The following is a 25,670-nucleotide window of genomic DNA, read 5'->3' on the forward strand; positions in this document are numbered from 1 at the left end:
ATTAAACTCGTGGTAGATCTAGAGAGTAGGACTACAATCCTATACGTTTTTTACTGTAGTCGAACTTTTTTTTTTTACTAAGGGAAAACCAAAAAAACGGGACAATTACACTTGACCTTTTCTAGGTTGCTACGCGTGTGTGTGAATCAACAATCAATTGCTAGTATTTGAAAATATTTTCATTATATCGTTGATGTGATATTGCCCATTGCTAACAATAGCAACTAACCCAACCTAACCTAACAGAAAATAAATTGAAATACAATTTTAAACACATTTTCATAGATATTTGATACTTATACCATCTATACATTCAGAAGTAGTTTATTGTGTTGTCAATATTGGATACAATGGAAACAAATAATCATATACATAGACGATCAACCCTTATCGTATCCACCCTTATACTAAGGATACAATTTTCAGCGCATTATTGTCGTTATAATGTTCATCTAAATCGAAGCGTTTATTTGAAAGTGATTTTATCAGTTTCAGTTATAAAATTTCCCAGTAGCCTGTACCTACTGGTATTTTTTATAAATTGAAAATATTAACCATTTCAGCGGATAAATTAACCTATTGGGAGCTTTTTAGTAGGGCTGTAGGACCATTTTTAAATCAAAGCCTACGGTCTTATCTAGAGCTGCGTTTGTTTGAAAATCTTGGTTGGTTCTATCTAAAGAAATTATTTGTTGTTTTGTGAAAATTTTCAAAAATTGTGTAGCTGGTTTTGAAACTAGGCGCCTCAATTATGAAATCCGATGTAAACAGCTGATCATAAATACCACTTACTCCGTAAAACACCATCAGAACAATCGTGAAAATATTACAGCCGATAAAGGATGTGAAAAACCGTACTTATACAACGATCGTATTAAACGATAACGCACAATGCATATGTGTTGGTATATACAAGTTTATCCGGCACTTTTCATGAACATTTTAACGGTTCAACCCGTTCGTCGGACGAGCGAAAACCCAATGCGAATTCCCAACACGGCGATAATAATAATATAATAATTTGTTTTCACAACTTAACCGCATTGGCCGTTTCCATAAAAATTCAATTACCAATTAGGACTTTTTTAACGAAATAATACGAGTAACTCGTTACACAACTTGTGTAGATTTTCATAATTTACTATAATAAAAAAATATAACATTCCTAGAAAAACGGTTTTATGTTCTCTGAAATATCAGAAAAAAAATTAAAATTAGGGAAATCATTAAAAAACAAGTACATTAGCAAAAACAGATTTTTAGGAAAAATAAAAAAATATACATTTTTATTGTTGTTTAAAATAATAAGATTACCGAAAAAAATATTGTATCTAATATTATGTAAATCTTTACCAATATTTCAATATATTTTAATTTTCATTGGTGTCACTGCTTTGTTCGAGTATTTAACATTTAATTTTATTTAGATTTACTTTGTCAAGAGCAAATTGTCGAAATATTTAAAATAATCATATTTTTACCAAATTGGTCGTGAAAAATTATGTTAAAAAAAGGATTTTTGTCTATAAAGTCTTTACTAGGAAGTACTAGATTTTTTGTATATAAATATATTTATTCCATACATTTTTAACAGTTTAATCATATAAATTATATTTTTTTACTCCGTCTACCAACATTATGGATAACTTATAAACTAACAAAATTACAAAAACTACAATAAATTTAACATTGGATCCGTTACAAATAATAAAAGGTAAGTATAAAAATATAGTTCCCTACTTATATAAATATAAATATATTGAAAAATAAGTATTCACCCACCCGTTTTAACAAGACATATATTTTGTATATATATATATGTTCCAATAGACAATATTTATCCAACACGCAGCTAAAATACTAATTACAATAAAAAAAAAAAAGTTGTTTGAAAAATAACTGGTAATATATAATTATAAAGTAACTTCAGTCTTAAATAAAATTAGTTAGTTTACGTAGCCCTATATTAACCCTTTACAGAACATAAACATATCCGTCGGACATCCAGAAAGGGTTGAATGTTTTCCAAATTTCAAACGGTAATTTATTGTATTCAGTAGACGACAATTATGACGAGTTTGATAGATTATCTATTATATTCTTATCTCCATTAGTGTCTGAAATTTTATTGGCAGTGTCGCCACTGACTGGCACAGTCGTTTTGGGTTCATTATGCGTTCCGTTTAAATTGATATTTTGCGAATTGATGGTGTTTTTAGTTTTGGCCGATTTGGAAGAACTTTTTGATTTTTTATCAACATTGTTCACGACTTGAGGTGAACTCTCTTTTGTTACGGATTCAATTTTGACCGGGCCGTTCTGAGAACCTGTGGGCGTTGGTTTTGATAACATTTTGGATGTACTTGGCTCCTCGGTGACTTCTTTTGACGATCGATCGACGGATTTGGATTGCTTTGTTTGTTGCCATTGCGGAAGACTTGGCGTAGTCGAAGCTGGCGGAAATTGATTTCTACAAGGTAAGAAGAAATAGCAAAATAAATTGTAAATAAAACAAAATATAAGCTATATATTATTATACCTGCCGAGCAACAAACATTTGAGCGATTTCAGTTCTTGTCGTAATTGATCTTGTTCAATTTGCCGTTTCGTTTGCATATCGGCCAAGTACTCCTCGGAAGCCTTGCTCTTTTCTTCCAGGAACAACAAACATTTCTGTACCGAAATCTCAACCATTTGCAAACGTTCTTGCAATGTAGGCTGCCGTTGGCCGAAAAGCCAGCCTTCTACGTATTTCTGCTCAATAAAATATATGCCACTAGATTATATTAGTTAATAAAATAAAAATTAATACTAGTACAAAAAATATAATATTTTCACACCTTGTAAATTTGATAGCCTGCGTAAACAATAGCAGTGATGAAGGCGATCGGCTCGAAAAGTCTTCGGAACCAACCCTGTGACTCATATGGCTTTTGGATAACACCATACTCCGGACTCATAACACCTGACGAATTATTGTAATGCGGTCGAGACGGCTAGAAATAAAATTTAACATTTATTTTTTAAAACCGTTCTACTAAACAGAGGTGTTAATGCTTATTAAAGTCTTAAAAAAAAAAAAAAATAGTTAAATAGTGAGAATTTTTGTCAAATATAATATATTCTTCATGCTATAACTGTAATAAGAATTATGAATTATTTTGTTTATTCAAATATCAGTTATTTGTTTAACTTACAACAACTTATAGCATACTAAACGTAAAACTATAAACCATCTCTTACCACCTCTCTTACCGCCTTTGCTTAGTATATATCATCGGTCTAAAATCAAAGGAATGTATTAACTATCAACCCCCAAACCAGTTTTTTTTTTTTTTTTTAATGCATATGATTCTTTTTGTGTGTAGAATAAGGGCTTTCGTCAATATACCTCTCAAGAAACGGAATTAGTTTTATAAACAACCGGACTTTTAGCACATACTACACACGGTACATAATATATACGTATATGTACGAGTGTATATATATAATTTAAATATGGATACTGGAACATTAAATATCTTCTTTCTTTCTTTCATTACATAATAATATTCTGAACCGGGTCGTGTGAATAAAATTATGATATACTTACTACTAAATTTGGGGCGGGGGGGCTAGGATTTTGACCGCTGACCATTAACACTCTGTTGAGAGCTAACTTTATCTCATGATCGGTCAAGCCTTTGGATCTCAAAAACTGTACTTTTCTATCCATCGGGGTGTTTTTTATCGCGTCGGTGTTTAAGAACTCTGTCGCTTTTATCACCTGTAACCACCATCGACCGTGTGTAAGCATAAATAAAAATATTTTCATCAAGCAAAAAAAAAACTTACATAATTTTCACGAACGCTATGCCCGTTTATCGGTGTGCCGGTGTTATGGTTTTCCTATACAACCGTAATTTTAAAATAAAATAAAAAAGCTTCTTTAGGTCAAAATATAATAACAACCGGCTGTTTTTAATATCTTACCTGGCTTATAGGTGTACTATTTTGCACTATTGTGTTATTCAATTTGTCAGTCTGCAACATAAATGTAGTACACGTCATGTATTTTATGTACACAAAAATTGCATAGGCGCAAAAACAAATGAGATACCATTTATCGAACGATCAGCCTAATCTATTAAACTGAACCGAAGATAGGTAGATCAGACGAAACGGTAGATCTGTATCGGCCACTCCTATAATAATGGCTATCTAGTACCTACACTTTCCCCTTAACGAAAAATTACAACACAGTAATACTATTCGAATACGCCAGTACTTATTTAATGGGTAAACAAGTATTGGGTTTTTCCAGTTAAAAAATGTTTTAAGTTTTTTCCCTCTAATTTATGGCGAAGTTTAATCAACAATTACAAAGTCATTTTCTGGTGTATTGGAGATCAATAGAAGCGAAAATCCAGGCGAGTCCTTTTTTTTAATCTGAGAAAAATATGTTTAAATAAAGTTTTAAAATGTTTCAAAAAATGACCTAAAAACTTTTAATCGTGTTTAAAAATAAAGAACAATTTTGTTTCGTATCAAAACGAATTTTATAACAAAAAAATGGCCATTTTTAAAAAGTGACTTGCCTGTTTCTTTTCCTATACCCTTCAATATACTTTTTATTTCTTGTTTATCATTACTTACTATTAAACTGATAGAGGCTGTTGTTATTTTGATTTGTCTACTGTTCTTAATTACAATTAAAAGTTGAAATTTATGTTCTTTGAAAGATGTCAATATTTTATTTTCTGTTTAAATTTACCTAGGTACTAACTTACCTACTGAAATTTAAAACGATGTCAGTACTTAAAGTTGTATTTTTATTTTTACACTTTCAGTGTAATAATAAATTATTTATATCATTTAAATGTATTTATTTTATACAATGTTATTTGATCTATTTAATGATTCTATTAATTTTGACCGGTCAAAATCTGATCAGTTGTCCATGACAGATTTTGACAGGTCAAAAACCCAACCCTAAACCTATATTGTGATATGTATCAAAAAATTACATCTACTTGACCTCCTGTAAGGTAAAGCCCTTTTTATAGCCCCTGTCCCTTGGAGTATCACATTTAAAACCCGTCATGTAATTGCTCAATGGCTTTATTATCCCGATAAATAGGTCTCCAATAATAATATGGTCGTGTACGTTGCGAAAATGACTGCCACAACAGAAACGAACAGGGAATTAATCGATTCTCACGTTGTTTATGGGGTTCGGCAGGTCTGTAGCACTACAGGCTTCGACAGCAGCTGCCTTGGTGTCGCCTTCGATTTTATCACCGTCTTTTTCCGACATAACGACACGAGCGGATAATTAAATCCTTGCTTCGGTGTGCACAAAGAGCGGGAGCCTGAAACAAAACGTGAAAAACATTCATTAAATACCAGTCGTATGACGCAGGAAATTACAAACACAGAAGAATGTCTCTCCTCGGCTTTCATCAGACTAATTAATCAACGGTGCATAGAACACGCCGATCACCGACAGAAGTCGAAAATTACATTTTCGAACAACGCATTTTCTTTTTAAAGTGGCTTGTAAATCGAATAGGCCGAATAAACCAAGCGGGCCGACGGTTAAAAGTCAATAACGAGTATGATCATTATTTAAAAATGAAAAACCCGGCTCGCAAGGTCAAGGTGGCAGTTAAGGTCTTACGCGGCCTTCGAAAGTTCTGCAAGTATCCAATAATCAAACAATATTTAATAACAATTAAAAATAACAATGATATTAAGGGGAACGGAAAGCGCTATTTATTAAGGGACTAAGGATATGCAATATTTGATAAGAATTAAACTATAGTAACCATTTTAACATGCCGACTAATTTTAAGTACACAGCAATTCACAATTTGACTAAGATCCAAGTGTAATTTGTCCTTTTTTTGGGGAGGTTTTCCTTAATAAAAAAGTTTGACTACATATTTTTGAGATTTATGTATATGTTATAGCCTCATTCTAGATCTTCCTTAGATCTAATTGTCAGACCTTATAAGCCTTAAACCTTCACGTAAAAAAGCAAAATAAAGAAAAAGCTTCTACCCCATCTAGAGGTTTATGATATTTTTTGGTTTTTCAACGTTTACCAATACAAATTTGGCACTAATCATACCGTTTTTTAAAAAAATTGAAGATGGAAACTATTTTGGCGTTTCTCTCAATTTTTAAAAAAAGGGGTAAACTAATTAAGGGGTAACAAATTAATATATATATAATACTAGTGTCGTTCTGAATAAAAAAAATAAAAATTATATTCCGGTACCGGGAATCGAACCCGAGCCTCCTGGGTGAGAGCCAGGTATCCTAGCCACTAGACCATACCGGATAGGTGGTTCTAGTACTGTTAAAAACATCAGATAAAACAGCCGTCAAAATAAAATAAAGATATTATCGCAAATTGTTTTGACGTTCTTCTTGATTTTGAAGGGGGTGAACTTTTTGGATTTTGTGATCTATAGACTTGCTAGACTTGGACTAGTCAATATTGTAGAAGATATTAAATTGTTTTAAATTATTCTTTTTTACAATTTTATAGTTAAAAGTTAGCCCAATTTAAAATTATGTTTTTTAAAAATATAACCCCATCCCTTATTTGTTAAAACCTTATTGAGCTTCAGCTTTTTAAACAGTAACGTACATATTAGATAAACTTTTTAAATTAAGAATAATTTGCTGAACATTTTTTACTGATCGATAATCAGTTAATAGAGTTATTTTTCAAGTTATTAAACTTAAAAATTTAGGACGGGAGGAAGGTGAAGAGTAACATTATTATTATTCGCGCGTATTATATTCTACCGTACAAACACATCCCGTCCTAAATTTTGAACTTAAATAAAAATGCTTAAATAAAAAACTTTAAAGTTATTATTCAAAACTGTTTATCGACCAGACAAAATGTTCAACAAACGTTTTTTTTTTTTTCAAACATTTATTCGAAGCTAAAAAAAAATGTTGACTAAAAAATCATTATCGTCTTTCGATTCGATAAGGGCGTGCGGGTAACAATATATTTTTTTATAATGTAAATTGTTTTTTATAATTATTGTAAACTCGTACCGTCGTTTAAAACCGTAACGATAGCGTCAAATTTCCGGATTAAAAACAAAAACATCAACAACAACAACGAGTCGTTTACAATAATTATCATCCGAGTAGAAATTTTCCGTTCAAATATTAAGTATATTTAATATTTTTTTTTCTTTCTAACCGTCCGAATTGCTGTGTTGCACACTAAACGACGAGACTTCTCCGCCATAGATGTCGAACGCCAACGGGCAAACGCGACACAATAGTATGCGCAACGTTTACCACCGCCCTCAGCACAGCCCTCAAAGACATAATCATCAGCAGCAGCACCAGCCAAAGCAACAGCAGCAGTGGCAGTGGTTTGCGTCGGAGAGCCGGCCAAGAGTGGTGCACGTGCCGGAAGACGGCGTGAACGCGGCGCTCACCGACGACGGATACTACGTGGGCACGACCATCGGACAGGGGTCGTACAGCAAGGTGAAAATGGCGTTGAAGTCGCAGCCAGACGGGTCGATGGTCCGGGTGGCTTGCAAGATGATCGACAAGAAGCGCGCGTCCAACGGGTCGTACATCCGCAAGTTCCTGCCCCGTGAGCTCGAGGTGTTACGCATTGTCCGGCACCCGAACATCGTCAACACGCACAAGATATTCATCACGCCGTCGTCCGTGTACATGTTCATGGACTACTGCGAGAAAGGCGACCTGCTCGATTATCTGCACCAGATCAAGTGCATTCCCAACTGGCAGGCTCACACGTTCTTCAAGTAAGCACCCAAGTAAACACACCGTCGGCAGACTTTAGTCCCTTCTTGCCTAGACGATTCAAACCGAAGTAACAAAGTAACCAGAATGTCGAGATGAATGTGTATAGAGAATAGGATGAATAGAATCATAAATACAGAAGTACTTACGCCAATAGCAAGGAGGAGACTTAGACAAAATAGATTGAATGGGTTTCAGTTTAAAAATTAATAAAGGTGTGACGAAGTATTTTTGAGACCGAAGACGAATTAGATAATGGATATTTGTTTCGAGATAACCCGAAAAAAAAAATTAAATCAAGAAGTTAGTTATAATTTATGTACGAGTATTGCAGCTATATAGATACTATTGCTAGCCAATTTTTAAACTGGCGCGTAGTACAGCTATGAGAGTCAATTTAAAAAGAATATCATTTAAAATATTGATCATGTATGGTTCTTTTAAAAAAGGCTCAATCATTCTATCCAAGCAGCGCATTACTTTAAACGGAATCGACTTAAACCAGAATATAGAGTACACCTTATATCCCTTAGTTTGTTCGAAAATGAGGTTTTGTTGTCAAATAGACATAAGATATTTTATTTCTTTAGACAAAAGCAAAAAAATAACCTAGATTCAATGCTCACTTACAAATGGCGCCTCGAGCCAAATGGAGGGTATTGTATATTGAACATAATTTGGTTTTCACAGTGCGGTTTTAAACGGATTATTATCTTGTTGGCTCCAATAAGCTATTAAGCTTAGACTTCATAAGTTTTACTTTTAAATTAGTATATTAGTAAATTATATATATATATATATATATATATTGCGTAGAAAACATTGTTATCCATTGCAAATTTTACCTTTTCTCATTGTCAAGACTGGTAACATCACCCTATCCCGTAACTCCAACAAGTGTTGTCGCAGTTTAAAGACAGATTTCTCAACGAAACCCAATGGACGGCTATTTAGCTCGAGTGCGTTGAAGGAAGACCATGTACAACATAGAAAAATAATCAAAGTTTTGTAATTTTCGGAGGAAAAAATGTAATATGTAACACGACGAAAAGGGGCCAAAAGAATATTTTTGTGAAACACTTACATGCAATTCGACGGTCCAATTTTGGTAAAGTGTGTTCATATTCACGAATATTAATGATATTAATTTATGTAGTTAAAAATCCCAGACATCATTCCTTCTCTTTTAGCTACGACGCCGAACTGAGTAAATATTGTATTAATAATGATGTGTTTTTATTTTTATTTTCTGTCTGAACCCACGATATCTTCAAAGCCGCATAACCGACTTCTTTATATAGCAATACTATAGCTCGGAAATCGTACCTGAAATGTACTTAACTGGACCAACATATTTTTCTTAAAAACACCCCTTCCCCTTTAAAATCTAGAAAAATTTAGATCTTTTTTAACTGAAAAAGTACGACAAGCTCTATAACTTTTTTAAAACGTTGCTACGTGAGAGTAAATCAACAGAATATTTTCATTATATTTTTGGAAACAACGCCAACAAATGATTGTTGTACATGGACAATTAACCCAAATCGAATCCTGCCTAATAGTCAAAATACAATTTTAATCACATTACTTTCATTGCAATGCTTTTATAGATATTTGTATTTCTACCATCTACAGATTCGCATCAAAGCGTTTATTTGATAGCGATTTTTATTTTCATTTGAAAATTATACATTTGAAATAATCAAATTATATAACCCTGACATAATTCCTTCTCTCTTTTTCACTCAATGTTTCTTTTTTGCTTTCTCTGGGCGAGTTAATAGTCTACAAGCACGTGGTACCCACGCAGAATATTATGTTTTTCATATTTTTGCTTTAATAAAAAAACAATAACGCGTGTATAAAAATAATATTTAAAACATAACGTTCTTTGCAAACTTGTGCTTGTGTCGTAAAAGAGAATTATTCTTTTATTCGCGTAATAACGTTGAGCTATAACTGAAACTATTTTGGTTTACGGGCTATTAAAAAAAAAGTATACCGACCGAGGTTGAGCTGGTCGTCGACCGAATACGATTCTTGTTGTAGTTGCCATTGTGCTATTTAACAATATTGATCAGAACTTTATAATATAGTCGCAGTTGTCGTCTAATCGAAAACATCACTATCCAATTTAACAAAACAAGCGTTTGATATAAGTTTTTAGTGAAAAACTTTTGAAACCATCCGACCCACACAACGGACCGTTATGGATTTCATTCACAATTTTATTGCTTATAGAAAACAATATCGCGCGATAAACCCGTTACCGGATTGCAAGTCTAAGAGTAAATATTGTAAAATATCAGATGAAAATCTCGAGGCGTCCAAAGCAACAGTTTAAGAGTTAAACAATTGTCCCGACTAATATTTTTATTTCATATAATCATTTTACTTTTATTCCCTGAAGTTTGGACCTAGTTCGCCGGCTAGGTTTAACAATATTATTCGTATTTTGTCTAATGAGTTAAGTATTTTATTTTTTAAAACTTACTGAACTAACAATTTAAAGTTGGAGCTCTATTACATATCACAGTGTGAGACTAGGAACAATACTCTTGGGAGAATTTCGTCAATGCAATGTAAAATTTAAAATATTTCAATTCATACAAACTACAACATCGGATGAGGGCGGCAATTTATACATATTGAATATTTCATATTGTGTGGATTATATATAGCTATACTGTATATTATATAACACACAGACAACTGTGCGGAGCTGTGGACTATCTACACCGGAACGACATATCGCACAGAGACATTAAATGCGAAAACGTATTGCTGGAGAGCTTGCGACACGTCAAGTTGGCCGATTTTGGGTTTACCAGGTTTTGCGTAGACGAACGCAGCCGACAGGTGTTGAGTCAAACTTACTGTGGCAGTTCGTGTTACGCGGCTCCCGAAGTGCTGCAAGTATGCAATAATCAAACAATACTTAATAATAACAATGATTTTAAGGGAATCGGATTATTAAGGGGCAAAGAATAGGCAGTTATAGAAAAAAAATTGATTTTCTAGTCATTTAAGTACGCCGACTAATTTTAAGGTAAACATTTTTTAAGATTTTCTAGGTATAAAACTTTTAAAAAGTTATTTTTCTCCTGAGTTATGGCGAAAGTTTGATAAAAAATGTCTTACGTAGAAGTCATTTTAATGTGAAGTTTACTATTTTCTCTGAGGAGGACTAAAAGACAGATTTTTAATTTAGCTATTGGAAAATTAGTTAGGCTTATTATAAAAAAGGAAAAATATAAACGCTTAAAAAAAAATGTTAAAAACAAAATTGTTGTTAGTATTAAGAAATGTTCTATCAAAGGTATAAAAGACTCTTTCTCATCACGTAGCTAATGGTCGCTTGCTAACTGGTTACCAAGCTAGTGCGACACAACGTCGTCTTTCTCACCCTTACCTTCTAATGGACGTTCAATTAACGTTAGCAAAAATTAGAAAGCCTTTGTGGTTTATACATTTGTTTTCTGCAAGGGTATACCGTACAACCCAAAGTCTCATGACGTATGGGCTCTGGGCGTGGTGCTGTACATGATACTGGGAAACGTTATGCCGTACCCTCATTCGGAACGCAATCAGATGGTGGCCAACCAGTTGTCCAAGAAGTTAGCCAAGCCCAGAAAACTAGTGCCTCGCGAAGCGCTCAAGCTTATCGGGTAACTCGTCTGTTTTTATAGTGTATACTTATTCTTTAATGTTTCATTGCTACCGGCTACCCCAAAGAGTTATCCTTGTTATCAAAGAACAAGAATCATTATAAATAAAATATAATTAAAAATCCACTCAGTAAATCATTACTTATATTGTTACAGCAACATTTTGGAGCCCGACATCAACAAAAGAGCGACATTGGGACAAATTATGAATCACGCGTGGTACAAACAAAGCCCGCACACCATGACCAAAGAGGAACCAAATAAGCATACAGCATTTTCACCGACACATGTGTATAAATAGGCCCAATAATTATTATCATAAAAATTATAAGTGAATATCAGTCGGTAATAAAAACCACATATCTTAATCAATTTAAAATCAACTTTTTTTTTAAACATTCATACATTTTGTTTCTTTAATTATTGTTAAAAAATATATACATACTTCCACCTCTATCAATGTTTAAATACAAACAAAATTCAAGTACAAAATTCAATAAAATTAAATCTACATTTTGTAGAATTGAGCTTATACAATTGTATTCCCATTTTTACTTTGTTATTTTCTTTTACTAATAAATGTATTAGTGGAGTTAGTAAAAAACTAAACTAATCTTGTACTACTTGATTGTATTTAAAAAAAATAATAATAATCAAAATACAGCATAATATACAAAAGGATCACATCGTTTATAAAATGAGCAAGTATATTTTAAAGTTTAACTTTTTAAAAAAAATGACTAAAAGTTTAATGTGAAACAACATTATACCCATATATATATATATATATAGCTAATTGAATCAATCACTATAACTTTTAATAATCAAAACTTTTCTTATTAAATAAAAATATTTCTTAAGACGTTTAGATATTTTTAGTGTTGTGTCATAAAATATTTTAAACATTATACAAATTATAAATTAAAAGAGCAAAACATTAAACAATGGTAAATTGTTATTACAAAAAACTTGCAAATTAAATTGCGTTTAAATACAACAACGCTTTATAATACCTAAATCTAAACACAGTCTTAAAAAAAACTTTTAAACAATAAAATGCAATATTTATTAGATCCAAGAAGGTAATATGTATTTAATATCACAAAATATATAAACAAAAATACTTACAACATAAGTCTTTTGATATAATTAATGATAAAAACATATTATGTTTTGACAAATTATAAATTTAAAAAAAAAATGTACACAATATTTATTGCAAAGGAATAAAATATATTATACTCATATTGTTTTTTAACTGAATGTTTAAAAAAAAAATATGTGCTCTTATTTTAGAGATAGAAACAACATTTTATTAAGGAAATTTTATAAAAATGTATAATAATTAATATATAATAATAATAATATACCTATATTATAAACTAGATACAAAACTATAATGTAGTGAAAATAGGAAGACATTATTTTTTAATTATACATATATTATTATATAGTTAAATAGTGAATATTACATATGTAAAAAAAATGATTTTGTAAAAAAATGACAAAACTCGGATAGGAAAATTTACCTCTTATGTATTTTTAAAGATTATGAACATTTTTTATTTTTTTTAGATGATAGTAATCATTTAAGGATTTTGTACAACATATCCGATAGCTTATGATGTTAAGATAAAAAATGTAATTTAATTATGAATGCTACATTATAATGTAATTACCAAAATGGCAATAATCATTTTTTATAATTAAATTGAAAATTAATCATGGTTTGAAAGTCTCATAAAGAAATTTCACACTAAATTTACACCTACTAAATCATTTTATTATATTTTTAACTTATGAATGCGATTTAACTTAAAATAAACTATTTTTTTTACTGAAATATTTAAAACAAGTAAAAATAAAAACGACCTGTTCAACTGATGTACCACATAATTAAATAGTTAATTAAATCCAGAATTTATCCAAAGTGGAAATGGTTATAAAGAATAAGGGGGAACGACCAGAGAAATCGATACAATAAAATATGATAAAATTGTTTTAAGAATTAATGCGTTGTAAAAGAGGACCAGAATTTTTGTGGAGTTTTCTAGGACTTATTCTAACTGTGTATATTTGTTAGAAATATTATAACAAACAATTAAATTCATAGGAGAGAAACAACTTTTATTCATGCGAACTGCCCGATGATCGGGTTGCCTACATGACACAATGAAACATTCAGAATAGAATATATTTATAAATCAAACCACATCAATCCATTTTCGTTTTTACTGTTGTTGTCGCTTTTGTGTTTTTTGTTCATTTCTTTTTTAAAATCTCTGAAAGTCATTACTTTCTTCCTTTCTTTTGGCGGTTTTACAAACACCGGACTAGTAACTACATACGTTCTCTGCCTTTCGAGCTGCCTGCGTGGATTCTTAGAACTGATGGCTGGCAAAGGTGAATATTTTGGATAGACTGTTTTATAAAATGGTTCAGAAAATGAAACATGTTTCGGATAATCTGGTGAACATTTGTTGTTGTTTGTTTTAGTTCGCACTTTCGGTAACTTTTTATCATTACCACTGTTAAACCAAAAAAACATTTCGAAATACACCAGAAAAATTAGTATAAATCATTAAAAATAATGATATAATTGACTCGCGTTTAATACAAATTGTATAATAACTCTAAAATATTAAATACACATGTTTAACAATATCACCATAGTAACAGTTGACTAATTCTTCAATACTGGTACCGACTGTCTCAAATCAATCAATACAAATAGATGAATGCACTTAACATTTCTGAACGCAAAAAATATACCAATAACATAATGAAATAAATGAAACACTACAAAAATAAAAAATTGAATTATGTTTTAAAAGATAAACAGTATTATGTAGGTATTAGGTTAAGATGTTAAAATTAAGACATGAAAGTAATAAGCTGCAACAGGCATGCTGGGCTATCGTTTGCATGTAAATGAACTGAAAGAAAATTTGATAGCCAAAAATATTCAAAATGCTTATGATTCAAATATATTTAATGTTGAAATATGGTGTGATACCAATACTTTTTTAGTTCACAGTTTTAATGAATAATAAAATATACAACTAAATTAATTATTTATTAATTTATTCGTATGGCAGTATGGTATAATTAAGTCTGTATTTGATAAAGTTCAAAAGTAAATTTAAAGCTATACCTAGCTGTACAAAACGGTCAAACATTTAACTTAAATTTTTTTGTTATCAAACATTACATACGTTTAACCCGTCCTTCGTTTTGCTTTAATATTTTTAACTTCACAATAGTAACAATTATTAATGTACAAGTCTATAGTACAATGTTTGATTCCAATATAATGTACATGTTATTCAGGTAACTTCTTAGGTAAAAAATTAAAAATGTTAATAACCAATCTTATGTTAATTTAATACAATAGTTCCAATCAACTTTACGTGGATAACACAACAAATTGGAAGTTTATTTAAAGAAACAATTGTGACAACAAAATAATGAATTTTAATGTTTGATATAATATTACTTTTGTACTATTAAATTGTTCTGTAATCCCATTGAATGTTATCATTATAATATATTATAAAACGAGCGTTTAGTTTACTTAAAAAGGTAATTTTTGTTTAACTTACCGTGTGAATGAAAACTCGGCAATCAGCTGTACTCGATGAGCTAGGTACGTAGCTCACGTGTCACAATCAATCGATGTAAAAAATGTAATTACTTTGTAAAAAAAAGGCACTACGACGTTTATCACATACAGTCGACGGGTATTTTTTTTAAATCTGGGTAATAATAATTTATTTCACTTTAAAAACGGTTCTTTGAAAAAATTCCAGTACTCTATATATCCGTCAATTGACATTTATTAAAATTTCTACCGATAGATGATAACCTGTTATCACATTTTTTTTTATTTGCACAGGGACGGAGCAACCGAGGACCAGGTAGCAAGGGTTGTAACACTCTACCATTCATCCGTGGTTAACGTCGACCGATTTTGTTTTACCAACATTGCTATTGATCGCGGTTAGGTTAGATAACCGTGTTATTGATAAAACAGATTTGACCGAACCGAAGGTTCAATGTTGTAGATTTTACTTTTTTGTTGAATTCGGTAATGCTCTTTAAACCTCAGACAAACGTTTGAAGTTTAATTAAAGTCATTCAATCAATTTAATAATATGTGTATTTAGCCGACTTGATTTCAAAAGTAAGTAAACGACCAACACTATATTATTACATCGTATTGTTTGTGTGATTTGGCCTACTCTATTGTAATTTTTTTTTTAGTATTGTTATAAATAAGCCTCCACCAATATTAGATAAATTACATTTGAGACAGTATGATAAGATTATTATAATGAATTACAATGATAGGTTTGTATTATAATTAATAACATTGTTTTTTTCTAGTCGTGTGTTATTTGATAGGGCATTTTATAGTGTTCTGATGTATTAAATTCAGCTCGCTGGTCTTTGTATTTTCTTCATTCATTGATAATATTGTTGTATTATTTATGTTGATAGTCCTAGCTCGAAGATTTATTTTGATTTTGATTACTAACGAATCCATTAAGTTTATAGACGTGCGTAATATTATTATCTATGTTTACGAATAAATATTTTATTGCATTTTGTCTTATCGATAATGTTTATTTTGATTGAACAATTTTCATCTTTTTTACTATCATTTTCATTCATTTTTAGTATATGGAGCTCATGCTTAAGTCACATTATGCAGACGTTTTACTTTACAACCTAATATACAGTGAAATTGTCTAAGGCTGATTCGAATGGGACCAAAAGAAAATGTTGTACATGGCAGATTATGTCTTTAAAGTAAAATATACATAAAAGCAGTTAAGCGAGACCATTCAAAAGAATTCCTTATTTTATTCAGTTTTTCGGTTTATACAAGGTTTATCAATAAACTTATTTCTTTGATAGTATCGACCTATTTTTATAAATTTTAGCTATGGTATAAATATCAGTAAAAGTGCATGTCGTTTTGAAACTTACTAATTTTCTTATCAAGTCTACTGCTAAAAAAATGTATACCAAAAAGGTTACAAAGACTTACTATTTTTCCTTTGAAAGTTATTTTATAAAAAGACGTGAAATATGTAAATTCAAGTTTTTTTTCTGTTTACCCAAATATTTAGTTTGTAGATTAACGACAAACATTTTATTTTGTATTACTTCAAATTTAAAGTACACCTAAATTTTTAGTTAAAACCTCTGATGCAGTTTAAATATACCGAAGATAAATACAATTACTTTTACAGTTGATGTTGCTAAATAAATATTGATTTAGACAAATGTTCTACAGTTCTTTGTTCATATAAATATTAATATTCATAAATTTTTATATTTTAATTCATAAATTTGGTTACAATAACAATACATAAATTATAATATATAATTAAAGTAGTAGGTAACACTAATAAAGTTATCATTTAAGACTTAAATTTAAAGGAAGACGTTAAATTTCTCTAATGGAAGACAAATATTGATTGTTGAAACAAACATTGTATTTATTCTTGCTGAATGTTTCCAAAACATACATATTTGATTTCTGTGTATTCTTCCATGCCATGACTTGAACCCTCTCGTCCTAGACCAGACTCTTTGACACCTCCAAAAGCTGCTTCGGTCGATGATATAATGCCTTCGTTAACACCGACCATACCTACTTCGAGGGCTTTAGTTACCCGCCAGACTTGGGATAAATCATTTGAGTAAAAGTATCCGGCCAAACCTCTGTTTGTACTATTAGCGATTTTCAAACCCTCTTCCTCTGTATCAAATCCAATACACACCGCAACGGGTCCGAAAATTTCTTCGACATAACACGCCATGTTTTCTTTAACGTCGGTAATTAATGTTGGTTCATAGAATCTTTCTCCAAAAGTCTGTGCTCGGTTTCCACCCATTACGATTGTTGCGCCTTTGCTCTTGGCATCGTTGACAATTCTATCTACTTTCTCTACTTGACTCATATTAATCAACGGCCCCATGTTAACACCACTGTCTTTACCGTTACCGATTACTAATTTTTCCATAGCCGATTGGAGTTTAGTAACGAATTCCGGAAATATTTTGTTTTGAATAATGAATCTGTTAGCACTTACACACGTTTGTCCACAATTTCTAAACTTCGAGGCCATTGCACCGGCTACGGCTTTATCAACATCGGCACCTTCAAATACTATAAAAGGTGCATTTCCGCCAAGTTCCAGGCCAATGCGTTTCACTGTACTACTGCATTGTTTATATAATAATTTACCAACTTCTGTTGAACCGGTAAACGATATTCCATAAATATCCGGACTTTCACATAATAACTGTCCGACTTGGGGCGTATTTGCTCGGGACGCTGTCACAACGTTTATTACTCCTTTAGGTATACCGGCATCTTCGGCAAACTTGGCCAACACTAACGCCATAATTGGAGTATTTTCTGCCGGTTTTATCACACAAGTACAACCTGCTGCGAGAGCGGCTGAAGCTTTCCGAGTAATCATAGCTATTGGAAAATTCCAAGGTGTAATAAGGCCTACCGGTCCTAACGGCTGGCGGATCATAAGAATTTCTTTACTTTTAATCGGACTCGGAACATACTCACCGTAGTTCCGTCTCGCTTCTTCCGAAAACCATTCGACAAACGAGTTACCATAAGCCACCTCGCCCAACGATTCTGCTAACGGTTTACCCGCCTCAGCCGTGACAATTTCGGCTAAATACTCTTTGTTGTCTACCAAAATATTGTACCAGTTTCTGAGCAAGTCGCTTCTTTCTTTGGCCGTTGTTTTCTTCCAAGTTTTGAAAGCGTCATTTGCAGCATTTATAGCCACTTGCACGTCGGACGCATCCAAATCTGGCACTGTGGCGATAGCTTTTCCAGTGGCCGGATTGATTACGTCAAAAGTTTTACCCGATTTGGCATCGTACCACTGGCCGTTTACATAGGCTTTGGTAGGCCAAGACGACGAATAACGTAAAGCACACATCTTTATGGACTGGCTTGCAACTTGAATGTGTCTAAAAATCATAACTACTGTAAATAATAGATTATCGCTTCAAACGAATGTAATTAAAAAAAATTATTCGAGAAATTTTAAATTACCGTTATCGCTTTTACTACAGACAAGCTAGTCTGATTAACTGAACAATAATTACTATTGTGAATAAGAAACGGCCAAGAAAAGAGGTGAGTGTTTAACTATGGAATCCACTCTACAGAGTTTGGTCGGCGTTTTGAAGAGGGTTTATCAATAATCGTACGGGCGGGAAGGCGGGTGCCGACCCATTCCCGGCTTGTCGGTCCACTCGAATCGATCAGTGTGGCCAACCGCTGGCGCCATAAATAAAACATTATTACATGCGTCGACGGTGCCTAAAAAACTCAATCGATACGTTTTAACAATATATTTCTATATCAATTAAAAACATTTTTTTTTTGTCTAAAATGTTTACAAATTTGATATAGTATATAGTATTTTAATTTCCCACTTCCAAAAACGTTATGTCGTTATTCCAATTTTCGTTTGATCGTCACAGGCACGGTTATAACATTTATGGATTTATTTAAATTGACGTTGACACATTTAACCTGACCCCTTTTGTTGTTTTCACTTCCTAATTAAATTAATAGTCGTTTGGGACTCACGTTGATAGAGAATTATTACATTTTATATTATAATGCATTCTTGTAATCTGTCTAGTAGATAATTTATTTATGGCTCTTTAATTATGACATATTAAAAAATTCTAGTGCCTGTCTAGGTATTTAACGTGATAATATTATAATATTATCACGTTAAATCGTTCATAGAAACCGATTTGAAGTGACCATATTATTTATAAGTATCTACTTATAATGTAAAATAGTGAATTCAAAACTAACACTCACATTTTCAATTACTAATTTTATACTGTCTACTGAAAATTAATAATGATAATTTTATACGTTTTTAAGTCTAGAAAATGTTTAGAAAGGAAAGAATCAAACAAGTTCTTAGGGGGGTGTGGCACCTAAGTCCAAAATTAACTATATATTATATTTAATCGTCGAAACATTTATACATATTTTGTACATTTGTCCTCGTTAGTTTCAATTAAGTATAATTTAACAATTCTTAAATTATAGGCTAAACTGTATTTGAACTTTAAGCCAAACTGATGAGAACGACCATAAATTACCAAGGGATTGAATTTAGACTGTAACGTGTAATTCGCTGCAGCGACTGGAATCTTAATGATTTTTTTGGTGTCAGTCCAGTTTAGATTCGGATTTCCAAAAATATAAGATAAAATAAAAGTTCTAGTTTCTAATTTATTGTTAGAAAAATAATATGTCAGATCCTGTTAAATATATCACCAACAAAAAACTAACAGTGAAAAAGGGCCAAGTTCAAAGTAGTGATATCTACATTGTGGCTACATTCTGCTATTTCTTTAGTTCATAACCTCACTTCACTCGTACTTTCACGAGCAACACTGCTCTTTTATTTGTATTGCTCAACACTTGGCCAGTTTCTAAATGAACATGACCTTTCTGAATGAGGCATAAAACAGGCTTAGCCACAATGTAGATACCGCGACTTTGGTAGACTGACTTAGGAGGAGGTCTAGAACTTGGCCCTTTTTCACTGTTAGGTTTTTGTTGGAGATATCATTCCTCTTTGCTGACTTCAGCATCGTGGGCGACGTGTTAATTTTGTCGAGGCATTGCTTGGGAGTATTTTGAACAGAGAGCCGCGCGTTTGATTTACGCGGTCGCCTCGAATATTTTGCTTAATACATTTTTTCTTAGAAAAGCGGCACTTGCTATTTTTTTTCTACTTAGAACGAACGAACGAATTCTCCGACAAAGAATAACACGGGTATAGATTATATAGACTTAATTAAATAATGATACTATTACGGTTATTAAAAAATTCTGTATTTAATGACCGATAAATTAAGTAATTTATTTAATTTATCGGTTAGTTATTTCAAATAAAATACAATAAAATTACGAGAACATTATGTTCGATAAGTATTTACTGTCAATTACAAATAATTGCTTATTGACCTATTGTAACACTAAAAGAGAACGTTTGTTTCGACGGCGCGGGAATCTGTGATTAATTAATAAAAACCCGTGCTAATCTAATAAAGCAATATTCATGCGCGTTACAACATGCATTTAGACCTACTTCCCTGCACTCCCTAAATATAGTGGCATTAATTTTGAGAAAATTACAACTTTCAGAGTTTCCCCTTTAGTTACACTATAAGACCTGCCTTTGTGCCAAATTTCACGTTTCTACCTATACGGGAAGTGTTTTATAATTTCGATGGTGAGTAAGTGACTGAGTCGGTAACAAAATTGAAAACTTTGAAATTCTCCCCTTTTGAAAAGGCTTACTATTAAGGGCTCAAATTTTTACAGTATCCTAAGCTACTCGAGCTTAATTTATGTTTCAAATTTCAAAAGCTTTATCTTAAGAGAAAACCGATATGTTGGGTAGAAAAACTGGGTGAATTGGTTCGCGTAAAGATACACTGGCATTGCTGGAACTCGGCCTAGCGCATTGCCACTCAGATAATATTTTACTTTAAAAAAAAAACTGTTCAAATTTCAAAACCTGTACCTATGTAATTGTTTAACTTTATTAAAATGTATTTGTTTTTATTTTCTGTTGTAATACAACATTTTCTTAATTGTGTTTCAGTTATGGACTTCATCAAAAAACTGTATAGTGACGAGTCATTTGTATTTTTTGTTGGTAAATATAATATTATATTTTAATTTTTGTATAATAGTTGATATATATTTTAATAATATAATATAATAATTTAATTGATCAGACTATTATACATTTTTTTTAGACATTGTTAAAGAAAAACCATTTTCCTCGGTACTGACGCCCGCAACGTTAATAATATTTTGCTACTATATTTATAACTATATTAGACGATTTTATCCTATCTATGTAAATTGCTGGTTTTGCAATTCCAACTTCAGCGTACCTTACAAAGAGAGATCCGAGTATACTTGTCCACATTGTGGGCAATTCAATGGGTTTAAAGAAGTAAGTTTGAAGAGTTATGTTATTTTTCAACATACTTTTAAATTACATTTTTTTTTTTTTTTTTCATTTTTAGGATGGAAGCTACAGTAAACCGATTCCCGAGCAACACGATGTGTCGCGTAACACTAGGAATTTTGTTTTATCCCAAGATGACGTCAAAGGAAGTAAAAATGGGCTATGCCATAAATGCAATATCATTCAAGAGATAAAAATAAAACAACTTGCTTCGTTTACGCCGACCAACGAGAAGTACTTTGACAGGGAAATAGAAGCGTTCAAGTAATATAAAGAAATACTTAACATAATTAAAAAATGTATCCAAAATAATAATTTTATAATAAAATAATTTAGAAACAATTTGGAAAAATCCCTAAAACTGTGTCACAAGTGTGAGGTGTATACCAAAAAAATTTTACACTTCCAAGAAATACGCTACAATTTAAAAGCTGCGTCGAAGAATTCAGAAACTGTAATATATTTTAGTCATTTGTTGGGTAAATTATGTGTTTGACAATTGTACGTCTTTATTTTGTAGCAAAACGAAAACTCTCCCAATTGGCCGCTGATATGTTCAGTGTGTTTATCGTTTATTATTACATTATTGTTGCTCCATATTGGTAACTATGTTGGAGTTTGGGCCATGAAATATTTTGAAGTACCGACAATTTACATTGATTTTATAACGGTCGATCGACTGGTGAATGCAATGAGCGTATTTGGCACGTTAATTCTAATTTATCAAAGCATAACAACGATGTCGCTGTTAAGCGCAGCTATCATGTTGTGCTGGTCTACATTAGTCGTCGTCAATGGCTTTCAACTTCTAGATCGTTTTAAAGCGAGGGTAATGAACGGATGGTTTTTTTTCCACATAAAAGTTACGAATGTATAATTACATCTATTAATTACATATATTCGTGAATTTAGCTCTTACTATCCACATTGAATATACTTCTATCTGTTTACGCTATGATAATAAAATCGATGAACAAATCAAACAATCATTCGTCAAGACTACAATCGTATAACGATAATCGCCTAAGTGCTACGCCATCATTTGATATGAGGTACTTGATTTTTTATATATTTCACACTCAAAACTTAAAAAAAAAAACCAGTGAAACGAATCTATACAGCGTAAAATTAAAACGAAATGCCAATTAAAAATGTAATGATTAAAAAGACAAATAAATTACATTGTACCACATTAAAAGTATTAAATGTTGCCGTTTTATTTTACATTAAATAATCATTTTAGTAGACAATACGTTTTGCCAAAAGCGCATTTACGGGAAAACCGTTTTCGGCCTGGGTCAAGTAACGAGTTCGTCGTGCGTCTTCCAAAATTCAAAGTCGCTCGAATACTTAACGAAAAAATATTTCTCAAAGCCATTCCCAAGCCTGTTCAGTATACCACCAGAGACGAATATGATAACATCGTAGATGTTCGACGTTTAACCTCTCAAAACTACGGTATGTGCATTAATACTGCTGCTGTAAGACGTCTATATTTACTTAGCGTAGATAATGTCGTAAAATATTTTAATTGTTTTGAGAATTTGACAAAGGTATTTTTGGACATCCACAATTCTGCTTCTTCAATATTATTAAGCTTGCATGTGTTTAATCACTATGTCAAAACAGGTCCAAAACCTAAAAAAAAAATGGAATATATCCCACTACACCCAAAAAGTTGGACCTGTTTTAGCAATTTTTAATTCAGAGTAAGCAAAGAAAAAACAGCTGGTTCCGTTTTATTGATGCCCAGAAAATATGTTTGTTATTAAACCAAAAATATACATATTTTACTGGATTTATGCATACCCAATAAAACTTAACGGAGTATTGCCAAATGCCAACTCTGTTTTAATTACCATTTGCAAGTAATAATACATTTGTACAATAAATTACTGAGTAATAAATCCTAATATTTGAATTTATCGTTCACTTGCCGACCAATTTAAACCATTAAAAAGACATGAAAACTAAGATAATGTATAGGTTTGTTTCACATATCAAAATAAAAACAAAAAATTATGACATACAAAAACTGGGCATTATTTATTTAGTGCATTAAAAACTTTTTATTTTAAAAACAAATTACCTGTTATTTTGAATAGAAATTTATTAGTTTTATTTAAATAAATGTTAATGTTTTAATTTTTTTTTTCTTTTAAGTAATGACCAGGTTTGTACAATAAATAAACGGAATGTTAAATTAAAAAAAAAAAATAATTTGTTAATTTTTTTATTTTCTAGTACTAATGGATCGTTTAAAAACAGTGACGACTCCGAGATGATGGAAGTCGATTATGTCGATGTTACCCCAACCGTAAAAACTTCGGTCAACAAGCACGTGAACAATTTGTTTCGAGGCATGAAGCTCAACGATCGTGGCCACCACTGCGACAACGACGTGATAAAACCACCTAAGTTGTTTGCACCACCGGCCAAACAAGACAAGTACTCCGGATACCCGACGTCGTCACCTGGACAGTATTCTACGTACTCGACTAGGGGTGACTTTGATTTCGATACCAGGAGCATGGTCTCGCAACACAGTTATCACCCTGCATACTCGCCGTGTTACCATCAGGCCGTCGTTGCCCCATACAACTGTTACACCCCCGTCCAGCACAGTTTTTTGAACACGTCACAGTCGTCAAACACCTCGAACGTGCAAAACGGTTCTGAATGGCTGAAAATGCTCATGTATTCCGTTCCTGGTATCATACTGCTCGCGTTGCATTGTTACTTGCTGTACGACATTAAAGACTTTTTGAAACAAAAGTGAGATTAGAATAGTTAAAATATAATTTAATTTGTATAGAACTTAAAAAGAAATGTTGTTAAAAAAAGCGACCGTCGACTCTAACAGTCAAATACTAGTGTAGATATTATACTGTAATTATTGTTTAGGAATTCTTAATGTAAGACTTTTTTTTTTTTAATATTATTAATTGTATACTATTTGTAAACCTAAGTTTAAGACTGCATTATCATGTGCTTTTTATGTATGTGTATAAAATAATATTTTCGGTAAACCATTATAATAAAACTTAAACAGAAGAGCAATTTTTTTTCAATTAAACAAATTTAAAAAACATTTGTTTACTTTTATGTTTTATAAGCGCGAAATCAACCAAAATGATCTTATTTCATTTCTTTTTTTTTTATGATCTTCTAAGACTAGTAATTGTAACTACCTATAATTTATATTACTATGACTATTATAATTTTCCTTTATTTTTAATTTTATTTTATTTTATCAGGCAATAAAATATTAATCAATTCACGTCGTAAGTATGCGTGTTCAAATACAAACCTGGGCATTTTTTATTTAAACGAAAATTCTAAAACAAATAATAATATTAAGTTCTGTATGTGACTTTATATATATGTTATATAAATCAAACATGGATAATAGTATTATAATGGCTTCATTAACTTTTAATAAAGATTAAAGATAAATAATTTAACATAATTCAATTAATATAAAAACACAGTTAGTATCACAGGACACAGAGTAATAATATATCATAAAGAAACCAAATGGACAATTATTCCAAATCAATTTTCATTTGAACGAAAATAAAAAACTTTTTGAATACTGTTTTAATGTCGAGTCTAATTAGTAATAATGGACTCAAATACAAATACAAAAAATAAATAATTTGGTTATATTGTAACGGCAGAATAAAAATGTATTTAATTAATAAATTATTAATAATCATATTTTGTTATTTCAATACAAATTGCCAAGGAATAATAAAATGGCTGTAACTGTGCATAGCAACCGTTGTTATGTATTTAATTTTATCACATCAAATAATATATTTTTGTCAAAAAAAATGTATAAGAACCATTAAAATTTTCTATTCGAATAAAAACAAAAGGTCAGGCTAGGGTCGATTTCATATAATAAATAATTATTTCTCCCCCAGCAGTTGCTACCACATCATTGTGTCTGTAATAATCCGTTCATTATCAATATATAATTAAGTTAAAAAGATATCGTGAGTCAACACGAAAAAAAAAATTATATTCCTATACAAGATTTGATTGACAAAACCATTTGGAAATATTTCCATAAAGATTTTTTTCTACACATAGTGATAATAACAAATTTAAACGTATTATATAATATCATTGTCGATCT

The 25,670-nt window shown here is 31.3% G+C and overlaps 4 protein-coding genes and 1 non-coding gene across 7 annotated transcripts; 2 read left to right on the forward strand and 3 right to left on the reverse strand.

Annotated features, from left to right (window-relative positions):
• Positions 1-1,647: 1,647 nt before the first annotated feature.
• On the reverse strand, positions 1,648-15,330 carry LOC126841064 (peroxisomal membrane protein PEX14). 2 transcript variants are annotated; one of them, XM_050577307.1, is made up of 8 exons: positions 15,062-15,330; positions 5,201-5,351; positions 3,973-4,023; positions 3,835-3,888; positions 3,593-3,766; positions 2,841-2,996; positions 2,540-2,754; positions 1,648-2,470 (listed from the first exon to the last, which is right to left on the reverse strand). In XM_050577307.1, exons 2-8 carry the CDS (start codon positions 5,294-5,296, stop codon positions 2,068-2,070), a joined length of 1,149 nt encoding a protein of 382 aa, XP_050433264.1. In that variant the 5' UTR covers positions 5,297-5,351; positions 15,062-15,330; the 3' UTR covers positions 1,648-2,067. The 2 variants fall into 2 exon arrangements, with proteins under 2 accessions (XP_050433264.1, XP_050433265.1); XM_050577308.1 differs by lacking the exons at positions 5,201-5,351; positions 15,062-15,330 and adding an exon at positions 4,100-4,771.
• Positions 6,254-6,325, reverse strand: Trnae-cuc (transfer RNA glutamic acid (anticodon CUC)). Its single transcript has one exon. It is a non-coding gene; the product is annotated as a tRNA-Glu (tRNA).
• LOC126840743 (testis-specific serine/threonine-protein kinase 1-like) lies at positions 7,297-11,938 on the forward strand. The gene is made up of 4 exons (XM_050576670.1): positions 7,297-7,793; positions 10,500-10,707; positions 11,278-11,459; positions 11,616-11,938. The coding sequence occupies exons 1-4, from the start codon at positions 7,297-7,299 to the stop codon at positions 11,758-11,760; spliced, it is 1,032 nt and encodes a 343-aa protein (XP_050432627.1). The 3' UTR covers positions 11,761-11,938.
• A 140-nt stretch (positions 15,331-15,470) lies between the features above and the next one.
• Positions 15,471-24,673, forward strand: LOC126841060 (uncharacterized). 2 transcript variants are annotated; one of them, XM_050577304.1, is made up of 9 exons: positions 15,471-15,642; positions 21,152-21,205; positions 21,309-21,511; positions 21,585-21,790; positions 21,863-21,980; positions 22,047-22,355; positions 22,439-22,578; positions 22,770-22,984; positions 23,771-23,927. In XM_050577304.1, exons 2-9 carry the CDS (start codon positions 21,154-21,156, stop codon positions 23,809-23,811), a joined length of 1,284 nt encoding a protein of 427 aa, XP_050433261.1. In that variant the 5' UTR covers positions 15,471-15,642; positions 21,152-21,153; the 3' UTR covers positions 23,812-23,927. The 2 variants fall into 2 exon arrangements, with proteins under 2 accessions (XP_050433261.1, XP_050433260.1); XM_050577303.1 differs by lacking the exon at positions 22,770-22,984 and having other exon boundaries at positions 15,472-15,642; positions 23,771-24,673.
• LOC126841061 (succinate-semialdehyde dehydrogenase, mitochondrial) lies at positions 16,779-18,701 on the reverse strand. Its single transcript, XM_050577305.1, has 2 exons — positions 18,559-18,701; positions 16,779-18,473 (listed from the first exon to the last, which is right to left on the reverse strand). The coding sequence occupies exon 2, from the start codon at positions 18,440-18,442 to the stop codon at positions 16,967-16,969; it is 1,476 nt and encodes a 491-aa protein (XP_050433262.1). The 5' UTR covers positions 18,443-18,473; positions 18,559-18,701; the 3' UTR covers positions 16,779-16,966.
• Positions 24,674-25,670: the final 997 nt, after the last annotated feature.

Source organism: Adelges cooleyi, unplaced genomic scaffold (genome assembly GCF_023614345.1).
Source record: "Adelges cooleyi isolate 19-005CV unplaced genomic scaffold, UGA_ACOO_1.1 ACOO_flye_CR_arks_rails_tigmint_CR_PRNA_376, whole genome shotgun sequence".
In the NCBI taxonomy this organism is placed as follows: domain Eukaryota; kingdom Metazoa; phylum Arthropoda; class Insecta; order Hemiptera; family Adelgidae; genus Adelges; species Adelges cooleyi.